This window comes from Haliaeetus leucocephalus, unplaced genomic scaffold, assembly GCF_000737465.1.
Source record: "Haliaeetus leucocephalus isolate CR32 unplaced genomic scaffold, Haliaeetus_leucocephalus-4.0 Scaffold395, whole genome shotgun sequence".
NCBI classification, from domain to species: Eukaryota; Metazoa; Chordata; class Aves; order Accipitriformes; family Accipitridae; genus Haliaeetus; species Haliaeetus leucocephalus.
The window spans coordinates 4,261,502-4,271,844 of NW_010972831.1; the positions used below are offsets into that span (position 1 = coordinate 4,261,502).

At 62.3% G+C, this 10,343-nt stretch overlaps 2 protein-coding genes across 2 annotated transcripts in view; one reads left to right on the top strand and one right to left on the bottom strand.

Annotated features, from left to right (window-relative positions):
* Positions 1–10,343, bottom strand: part of NUFIP2 (nuclear fragile X mental retardation protein interacting protein 2) — a 36,832-nt gene that overhangs the window by 5,036 nt on the left and 21,453 nt on the right. The window lies entirely within an intron of this gene.
* CRYBA1 (crystallin, beta A1) lies at positions 4,595–9,288 on the top strand. Its single transcript, XM_010573676.1, is given in 7 exon segments — positions 4,595–4,612; positions 4,614–4,626; positions 5,409–5,473; positions 6,430–6,548; positions 8,170–8,311; positions 8,676–8,818; positions 8,960–9,288. Coding segments are annotated over 7 exon segments (648 nt in total). The 3' UTR covers positions 9,108–9,288.

Sequence of the window (10,343 nt, forward strand, 5' to 3'; positions counted from 1 at the left end):
ATGCCCCACCTTGCCCTTACATTTGTTTTTTTTTTTTCGGTTTATTCGGGAACGTTCAGGCGTTGCGATAGGCAGCTCCGGTGCGTAGCCGTAAGGCACGGTCGGTGCGTGTCCGCAGCGCACCCCGAATGTACCCACGGACGGGGTGCGCCCTGCAACACCCGTACCTGCTCTTAAACTGGGGTGTGCACTCATCCGCACCCCGCAGCGCACACGGGAACACGTGCAGGCCCGCTTTTGCCCATCTGGTGCACACACACACGCGCGTGTGCTCACACGCGTGGTGAGCACGCAGCAGCAACGCGCGATCCCGCTGGCACAGCCCCGCAACACGCACCCGTCCTCGCCCTGCAACGCAACACGCGCACTGGAAAACACGCTCGCGGGCCGTGCGTTCACGCTGGTGCACGCGCAGCGCCGCGTGTCGCGCCAGCGCGCACGTTCCTGGGGTTCCTCTTTTCGGAAGGATCCCATCGAGAGCAGCGCCCGATCCGGCGTGGGGAGGGCTTCAGGCTGCTGGAGCGGGGTGGCCGGTCCCCACCGGCAGCTGCGTGGGCTGAGCCTGGGGAATACAAAGCAGGACGTGGTGGAGCAGCCTGCAGAGCCATTTTGTGACCGGTGCTTCTCCTCACACCGCCTGTCCCCAGGGAAGGCTGTAAGCCTGCAGGAACCAGACTGTTCAGGACGGTGCCTGGCTGCCTTGGCCAGGAGACAGCACGTGATTAACGACGAGCATCTCTCAGCGAGCCCAGCAACAAGAGCCGCAAAGCCTTTGTTACACCCCTTCCACTCGTGCCCAGCTTTGGGACGTCACATCAGGGTCAGTCAGATACAACTAAAATCCTGCGGCACCCCCTTGACCACGCACGGCATGAAGGCCAGCAGTGGCTGCCCTAGGACAGATGGTTTCAGGACAAGCCCTGCAGCCTCTGTGCTGGGACAACCTCCCTTGCCATCGGACCTGGGAGCAGTTGGGCCACCGCTGGGCCCTTTGCGGGACGTGGGTGGCCCAGCAGCCTGGGGAAGCTGGAGCGGGGCTTGGGGAACAGGGACCCCAGATGCAGGCATCCACAAGCTCTTTCCAAAAGCACTTTTCGGGGAGCACTTCATCTCCGTTGGAAAGCTCAGGGTGGACAGAGGGACCTAGAGAGACAGGGGTCTGCCCCCAGCCCCATCCTTGCCACCTCCCACGGCTCCTGCCCTGCCCTGGGGCACCCCAGAGCGCTCACTCCAAAACCCTGCCACCATCCATCGGAGGCTGAGCTGGGCTGAGCCACGTGGTCCTGGCCCTCCTGCAATGAGTGTGACAGGGCGAGGGAGACTTGGGTCTCCCTGCAGCCGCAGCCTCACCACCTTGCCTTGCTGCGCAGCAGTGCCAGGCTCTATGCTAGCTGGAGGCTGAGCCCTGCCGTGCATGGGGGATAGGCCCCTGCCATCCAGCCCTCAGCATGGAGCACCTCTGCAGCAGCAAACAGCACCTTCACGAGCACTGGGAATCACACTGTGTTCACCCCCCCGTCTTGGGATATGCTTGCCTGGGCATCACAAGCCCCTGTTCCCTTGCAGGGGTAAGGCTGGGTATGATTTCCAGTGCACAGCACGTGCCCAGGACACGGCGCCACTGCAGCAGCGGAGCAGCACGTGTGTGCGGGAGCACGGCGACAGCAAGCTGGCAGTCGTGCAAGGGGCCCCGTGCTGGGCCTTGGGCCTCGGGACACGGCGATGGAGGAGACGCAGCCCTTGCAGCTGCAAAGGATGGTGGCAGCGAGCGCAGGCGCCTGCTTTTGTCACACTTTCCTTTGTCCCAGGCACGTGGCACCGAGCGCAGGGAGCCGCAGCCGTCCGGAAAGCAGGGACAGGGATGGGTGAGCTGGAGGGGAGGCAGAGCCCTGGCTCGGCTGCCGGGAGGGTTTTCCGGCTGCGGTGGCGAGGGGACACGTTGTGTGACTGTACTTCTGCCCTGCTTCCCCAGCACAGGCGGGTGAACAGCCGGTTACAGCCTGCGGCAGCTCCTGCTTCCTTATCGTGCTGGGCAGGTGGTGGCGGGGCTGATGCCGGTTGGAACTGCTGAGCCGTGGGACAGCGCAGGGTCCCCGGTGTCTCACACAGCCCTGCCACAAGCAGCCACCCAGCGGGGCCAGCCTCCTGCCACCTCCCCAGGGCTAAACACCTCTGTGCTTCCCGACAAGGCAGCCAGGTGCCCAATGCCCACAAGATCCCGTCCGACCTTGCAGCCCCTTTCCCTGGGCTGGGCTGCCATAAGAGCTTTCCCCTGGCATGGGGTTTCACAGGCACCAGCAAGCCCCGTGCCCAAGGAAAGTCTCTGTGTTGCCCAAAGCTTTTTAGGGAGAAGCGGGACAGAGCACTGGTGCCAGCGGCATTTTGTGGTGACCCCGGCGGGCGCAGACGGCTGGCCAGAGCGGCAAGGGCCCCAAGCCGGGCTGGGAGCGAAAGCATCTGTTTTGAAGCACCGTGGGGTTTCCTAAATAGGTCACTGCTTTTTTATAGTCTCTGGGATCTAGAAAAACCAGTTGTTCCAGACAACCCATGGACCCGCCAGCATCCTCGCAGCGGTGGCTCCCCGGGCGCTCACCGCCGTCCCCCCAGGTCCTCGCAGGGAAGGGGGGGACCTGCCCCACCAACAGTGCTCGGTGTGAGCTTGGAGAGCGGTTGGGGAGCCCGCAGCACCCCGAGCCATACCCTGGGGTCCTGCTCTCTGCTGAAGGTGACCTGCCCTTGGCCATGCCGGACCTGGGGTGTGCAGGGGGGGGCCTTCCCCCGACCCTGCTCCTGGCCTGGGGTGGCTGCTGGCTCCAGGCTTTGCCCTGGGACTGTTTGCAGCCAGAGCCGGCGTTTTCCCTTCCAAGGGGAGCCAGGTGTGGGGTGTAGAGGGGTGTGCAGTGCCGTACACCCCTTACACAGGCTGTACACCCGCATGCGCCTGCTGCGGCCTGGCCTGCTTGGGATACGCTCTCCCTCTAGCGGCACCAAGCTCCTGGCAAAGCCTCCGCATCCCCGGGGCGGCCGAAGCCACGGCCAGGGCATGCCCGAGGGTCTGGAGGGAGCCGGGGGACGAGTTCCAGCCCGGCCTCCCCCTCGCAACCAGGGGTGCACATGGCAGGGTGTGCAGGGAGGGTGCCCGGCGGGCTTTGCAGGAGTGTTCCCACCACCAGCCCCACTTTTTTGGCAGCCCCGCAGCGGGCAGGTGGCTCTGCTCCTCCCTTTCCCCGACCCCACGTTTGCCGGGATGTGGCAGTACAGTCAGCCCCGGGAGCCAGAGTCAGCCTCAGGGGTGCAACCCCACAGCTCTGCTTCCCAGTCATCCCCCCAGCTTGGCCAACCCCATCCCCATCCCCGTGCCCCCCACAGCGCCCAGGCTCGGTTGCCGCGCGTGGCAGCAGCCGGCGAGGGCAAAAGCCCCGGCGAGCCCCAGCTTCCCCCCGCTATGGCAGAGCGCTGCCTGCAGAAGGGGTCGCCCAGGACCCCTCTGGGCCCCCTCAGGCTGGGCTGGTTGGGTGCCATCCCTGCAGCACGGCCCCGCCACGGTCCCCCGGGCCGGGTGCCAGGCCGTGCCGCCGCGGGCAGCGCTGACGGGGCATTTTGTTTTGTGCCGGCCGCCCGGCGGGGAGACAAAAGGGGCAGTCAGACGCGGGCGGTGCATTGTGCCGGCAGCCATGCGCTGAGGCAGCAGCCTGCGCCGCTGCGCTCGCCTCGTGACCCCCAATGGCCTGGGCCTGTGCCCGCCATGGCACCCTGGGGCCTGCAGCGCCCACCCTGCCCAGGGCCCTTGAGGGAGCCATGCTGCTGGGAAGGGGGAGCGGGAACTGGTTGTCATGGTTACTGTGAGGCCTGAGGCCTAGGGGTGCCTCGTTGCCAAGGTTACCGCAGGCCTGAGGCCTCCCAGGCCCGTGGCGGCTCCCCCCAGGGGGAACAGGGCCGGAGCGATGGCACCGCTGCATGGAGCTGAGGGGGGCGAGCACCGGGGCTCAGTGCGGCCATGGGGCTGTGGTTGCCGGGCCGGTGAATGGGAAGCCCCACACTGGCTCCCAGTGTGCTGGGAGGAGCAGCCTCACGGTCCCCTCTTGCCCACCATGAGGCCACGGTGGGAGGAGGGTGTCCGCACCGGCATGGAGATGGGGACCCGCCGTTGGCCGGCAGAGCAGGGCAATGGTGGTGCTCGGTAGGCACCCAGCTGAGCCTACCACCCGCGGGGTCTCACCGGGAGGGTGCCGTGCCATCCCCACTGTGCCAACCGGTGCCAGGGCCGGGCCAGCCCCCACGCTTGCCCCATGACGGCGCGGTGCATTGCCCCTGGAAAATGCCAGAGCAGTCAAAACGTTGAGTCATTTGTGCCCAAGATTATCTGTGCAAACAGCCGCCCCGATTATTTTTTTTTTTATTATCAAAATTTTTTTTTTTTTTCTTTTTCCCTAAGAATGTGGCTCAGACCATGGGGATGAGCAGCTGAAATCTCCGGGGATCAGTGGGACAATGCCAGAGCAAGCATTGTGCTGACGGCTCTGCAAACACTGGCACCGGCTCCCAGCCAGCAGCACCCTATAAAAGCCGAGCCGCTGAAGTAGGCAAACATTACATGGGCGAAGCAGCAGTAACCGCCTGAGCTAGGTGAGTCCTGGGACCGATTCGCACCTCTCCCACCTCGCCCCCTGCTCGCCCCTGCCGCTGCCGGCTTGCCGGGCAGACACCCTTCCTCCTGCCTGGTGGCAAAAGACACCCAGAGGGACAGTCGCCATTTCCCGTGGCAAAAGACAGGCTCACATGTCCCTGCTGGCAGCCAGGGTGGCTGAGAGCCCCTCTACCGCAGGGCACCCCGCTCCTGGCACCCACCTGGACCTGGTCACCGGCACGGCACACCGGTTGGCATCTCCCACCATTAGCCGGGGCCATCCGTGGGAGCCCACCGCGCCTCCCAAGAGAGGCATAGCTGGGGTGCCGGGGCAGGGACAGAGGCGCAGGCGGATCTCTTGGACACCGCCATGTACCGGGCAGCCCTTGCCCCCCACCGCAGCTCCCTGCTCCAGTTCGGGGATGTTTTTCCTAGCAATGGCCTGGCCTCGGGGAAGGAGAAGGGGGAGCTGGGCACTGTGCCCTGGCAGGTGTGCCGGCTCCGTGCCATGGCTGGGAGGAGGAAAGGGGCACCGCACGGTGAGAAGGGAGCATCCTGCTTTGGATGTGTCCCGGAGCCCCCTGCCTTGCCTCCACACTGTCCTGCGGCTAGCAAGAGGGTCTCGCTACGACTGGCATGGCTTGTCCCCAGCAGCGGGGCAGCTGCCTTCGAACAGGCGCCGTGGGCAGCGGGCACAGAGCCGGCCCCCAGCCCCATGAGCAGGCAGCAGGGATGCACAGGGGCACGCTGCGGTACAAATGGCTTTTCCTTCCTTCTCCAGACACCGTTCCAGCAGCAAAGATGGCTCAGACAAACCCTCTGCCTGTCCCCATGGGCCCTTGGAAGGTATGTCCTTGCACCCCCTGTACCTCGCCTTTCCCAGTGTGCAGGTGGGACACGGGGAGAGGGACAAAGCCAGTCTTCGGGGCCAGGAAAGCTGCACAGCGGGCAGTGAGGCAGGGGGGAGCACAGGAAGCAAGGTACCCCTGTTCTCTGCCCACGGGAACTTGCCTCCCACCTGCTCACGCCCCTCCCGGGTGTTTTTCGTAAGCCTCTTTGCAGCACCCTGGCCCAGCCGTGCCCTGCTCTTACTGGTTGTCCTGTGCCATGCAGTTAGAGCAGTCCCCAAAAGCCACACGCTGTTATTCGCCCTCCCCTGTCAGTGCAGGCAGGGTAGGCAGGGGCCAGTCAGGCACGAGGGCTGCAAAGGGGGCAGTGGGCACAGCGGAGCAAGGTGGGGAGCAGCCCCAAGGGGTCTGGCAATAGCTATGGGGACACGGTTCGAGGAAAGAGCTGAGAGGGAGAGGAGAAGCATGTGCGCAAGCAGGGTGCACCCCGCCGAAGCCTGGAGCTGTCGTGGGAGAGGAGAGCATCAGCCACAGCCCACCGGGGAGTTCCCCCTCGCCCTTTCCCCCGTTAATCCTCTTTGCCCTAGAGCTTTCGGAGCAGAGGCCGGGAGAACCGCCAGCCACAGCCCTGCCACCCGCCTGTCCCAGAACGGCTCCGCTCCTCTCTCCAGACGGCACCACTGCCCCGGGAACTGATCTCCGCAGGGGTGAGCAGGAGAGTGGAGCGGGGGCCAGCGTGTGGCTCCCCCGACACCAAGGCAGGGCGCCGCGGGGCCAGCAGTGCAGGGATGCGTGGAGGCATGTGGGGCTGCGTCCCAGCCCAGAGGGGTGCCCGGTGCAGCCTCCGCCGGCTCTTCCCTGGACGGAGCGCGACCCTCTGTCTCGAAGAGGCGCTGAATCGCCTGGGACCGCTGCCGTGCGGTTCCCAACTTGGCAGCTCGCTCTCCGTTCCAGATCACTGTGTACGACCAAGAAAACTTCCAGGGCAAGAGGATGGAGTTCACTTCAGCCTGTCCAAACATCATGGAGTGCGGCTTTGACAACATCCGCTCCCTGAAGGTGGAGTGCGGCGCGTGAGTACCTGGCTGCCAGCGGTGGGGATGCTTTCCCAGGCGGGCTGGCGGGACTAGGGGTGCCTGAGCATGGAGCAGGGCTGGCTGTCCTTACTTTGCTCAGCTGGGGGAAGCCAGGCACGGGGGATGCCACCCTCCGAGGGTAGAGCAGCCAGCGCTGGGCAGCACCGATACAGACAGAGGGCCAGAGGACGGTGGCAGTGGCTTTGGCATTATCCAAAACTGCCTCCCGCAGTCTGGGAGCAGCCAGGTTTGGAGCTCCCTGGTGCCCAGCAGGGATGCTGCCCAAGGATGCAGCGATCAGTGCTCAGCAAGTGGTTCTTGAGCTCAGCCTGGTCCCCATCCTGCCTGTGTAACCCTGTGAAGTATCGTGCCTAAGAACCACTGTTTCATGCCCCAGGGCCCAGTCCTGCTCTGCCCCACGCTTTCCCCACACTGTGCAGCTCCCCAGGGCCAGAGCAGAGCCTTCCCGCAGTCTGCGCTGGGCTGCCCCAGTCGCTGATAGGGGTAGGGAGCAGAGCCGGGCTTCTCTCTGCGCATGGGAATCTTCCCTGGCACAGGCAAGACATCGCCCGAGCTGCTCCGAGACGCTGTGTGTAAGGAGCGGTCCCCAGGGCAAGCATCCCGCTGGGGCTGGGGAAGCAGACAAGATAGATTTGCGCTGCTATATTTAGGATTTGTAATGCTAATGGGATTACAGCGGCATGCGTGCTCACACCGTAATCAGCTCACTGCTCCAGTTGACGTGTTCCTAATCAGGCTGTTCACCTTGCACGGGGGGAGGCCGACTGCGAGACATGGGACCGAGTCTCAGTTTTGGTCGGTGGCAAGAGGCCCTCGACCCCCCCAGCTCAGTGTGTCCCTCAGCACCCCGCGTACCCAAAAAGCAGGGGGTCTGTGGGCTGCACAGCCTGTGCCATCTTCCTTCCAGCCTCCACCCCAGCCTCTGCCTCCCGGCTGCGGCTGTCCCGTCCCCAGTCTCTGTAAGGGGACGTGCCCAGGAGAGGTCTCCAACCTGGGGACAGGCAGGCTCTTGTGTGGGCAGCACCAGGGCTTACAAAATGTGTCCTGCAGGGCGGAGGCACCCCTCTCACCTCTCCTTGTTTGTTTTCAGCAAAGAGGGGGACCCAGAAAGGGGAAAGGCAACAGCTCCCTGCCTGGCCCAGAGCCAGATGAGTTCTGCCTGGTTTGGGCATTAGGAATTGAGGTCTTTCCAGCTGTACCAGGTTGTAATTGGGAAACAAGTAAGAAATGAGGCCTTTGGGAGAGAAGGGCAGCCAGCGGCATCCCATGGCATGCTAATGCGATGCCGGTCTGCGTAAATAACCACAGAGCAGTTAGGGGAAAGCGAGCCACCCTCGCAGGCTGGGCCCCTCGAGGGAGAGGGAGGGACCCCATCACCCGCCTCAGCCAGGGGATGCTGGCGCTGCCACGCAGGCAGCGTCCCAGGCACCAGACACGGTTACACATCCAGCACCTCTTCCTTTCCTCCCGGACTTGTGGGCAGAGGCCAGACCCCAACCTCTTCCTTGCACCTATATCTATGCCCTGGTGCCAGCCCCGAGCAGGAGGCCCAGAGCTGCCACAGGAAGCCCTGGCAGCCCTTGCTCTGTTTTTGCAGCTGGGTCGGTTATGAGCACACCGGCTTCTGCGGACAGCAGTTCATCCTGGAGAGGGGAGAGTACCCACGCTGGGACGCCTGGAGTGGCAGCAACGCCTATCACATCGAGCGCCTGATGTCCTTCCGCCCTGTCTGCTCCGCTGTGAGTGTCCTGGCTCCTACGGAGCTCTCGCGTCTCTGATGCCATTAAAATGTCCAGGGCAGTAGCGCCAGGGCAAGGGAGCGAGCCTGAGACAGCAGCTGTGACATAGCTGTCACTGACACCTCCCAGGTCAACCCCTGCCCCATCCTGGCCCAGCACCACCCTGCTGAGCACCTCCACACATCTGGGTTATGGGAAAACCAGCACCCCACCCCCAAAAAAGCCAGGCCAGGGTCTGAACACCTCTGTCTCCAGAAAACCCTGTGAGCAATGCCATAGGGAGGAACAGGCATTGCCCCACTGTTCCCATCCACGCTGCAGAGGGAGCACTGCCTCCCCCTCACCCCCTGCTCTTCCCCCCCAGAATCACAAGGAATCCAAGATCACCATCTTCGAGAAAGACAACTTCATCGGCCGCCAGTGGGAGATAGGCGACGACTACCCCTCGCTGCAGGCCATGGGCTGGGCCAACAACGAAGTGGGCTCCATGAAGATCCAGTGTGGCGCGTAAGTGATGGGCAAAGGACCACAGGGCAGGGACAAACCGCTGCCGTCGCTGTGCTACCACAGCTGGAGGGGGGACACCCCATAACCCCCGGCTTACCTCTTGTCCCCCTTACGGCCGCCTGACGACTCCTTTTCTTCCAGCTGGGTTTGCTACCAGTATCCCGGGTACCGTGGCTACCAGTACGTCCTGGAGTCTGACCACCACGGAGGAGACTACAAGCACTGGAGAGAGTGGGGTTCGCACGCCCAGACCTCCCAGATCCAATCCATCAGGCGTGTCCAGCAGTAACTCCGCACTTTCCAGTACATCGTTGCAAGGTTTCTAAAGCTCACCGGCTCCCTTTTGGTGCTAATACTCCCCTCCTGAAATAACCACCCCTTCTTGTACTGCAACTGCTTATGGAACAACACTCCCAAACGGTACCAACTGCCACAATTGCCAATAAATGTGACTGAAAGAAAAAGATAAACCAGCTTGGTGTTTGCTGTTGAGTGTTTGGGATTAAAGTCACACATCCCTGTGCCAGTAGCAGGGACCAGACTCTTCCCTGCTTATTTTAAGCAGGGCTGAAGCCCGGTGGGGTTCACACCAAGGCAAGTTCATCCCCCAACTGTCTCGTACACACAAACACAGCAGCCAAAACCCCAGCTCTGCGCCACGTGGCTTCCTTTCCTCCCTGCCCTCCCCTGTCGAGGTAAAGGACACTCCCAGCCCCCTGCCCCACCGAGCACCCACGTACACAGAGCCACTGGTGCCGCGCTGCTCGTGGGTTTTGGGGCCAGTGCTGTCAGCCTTGAGGGAACGAAAGTCGAGTCATGAAAGTCGTCAGCCACGCAGCGTCCCTGGGGCTAGGGGATGCTCCCTGAGAGCGCAGAAAAGAAACTCACGCTGACACCCACAAACTTTAAAATTTTTATTCAACAATTTACATCACTTATTGTCTGTCTTAACGTATTCGATCTACACAAATTTCTTTTTTTTCCTGATAAAATAATAAAATTTGGATAAATTTTGAAGACCTGTTGGTGCAGAATAAACAAAATTTCAGGTAACTTTTTTTTTTTTTTTTTTTTTAAACTTTTAGTGTGAAGTATGACATCATTGGTAAAGATACATCATGCCATTACAGCTCATGGACATTACCTATCCTTACAGTCCGTGACATCACCCATACCAGCGCAAGGGGCTGCGCCAGACACAGCTACAGCAGGTATTACACTAACTCTTCTAGCCACCCTCTCACGACCGGGAAAACGCCTACGTTTCCAGCTGGGCACACAGAGTGCATTAACCTAATTGGAAATACCGGGGAGGGGAGAAGAAAACAAAGACTACCTTTACCGATTCGTGTGGTCGCACACTACAACATCGACAACAAAGAGGGGCTGCCCCTCTCCGCAGGTCAGAGGTAATTCAGCTCCTGAGCAGGTAGAGCACAACCCCTCGCGGCGATTTTAATACACACCAGGAAACCGAACGAAATGAGAACTTATCGATGGGGGGGGGGGGGGGGGCGGGCGGTAG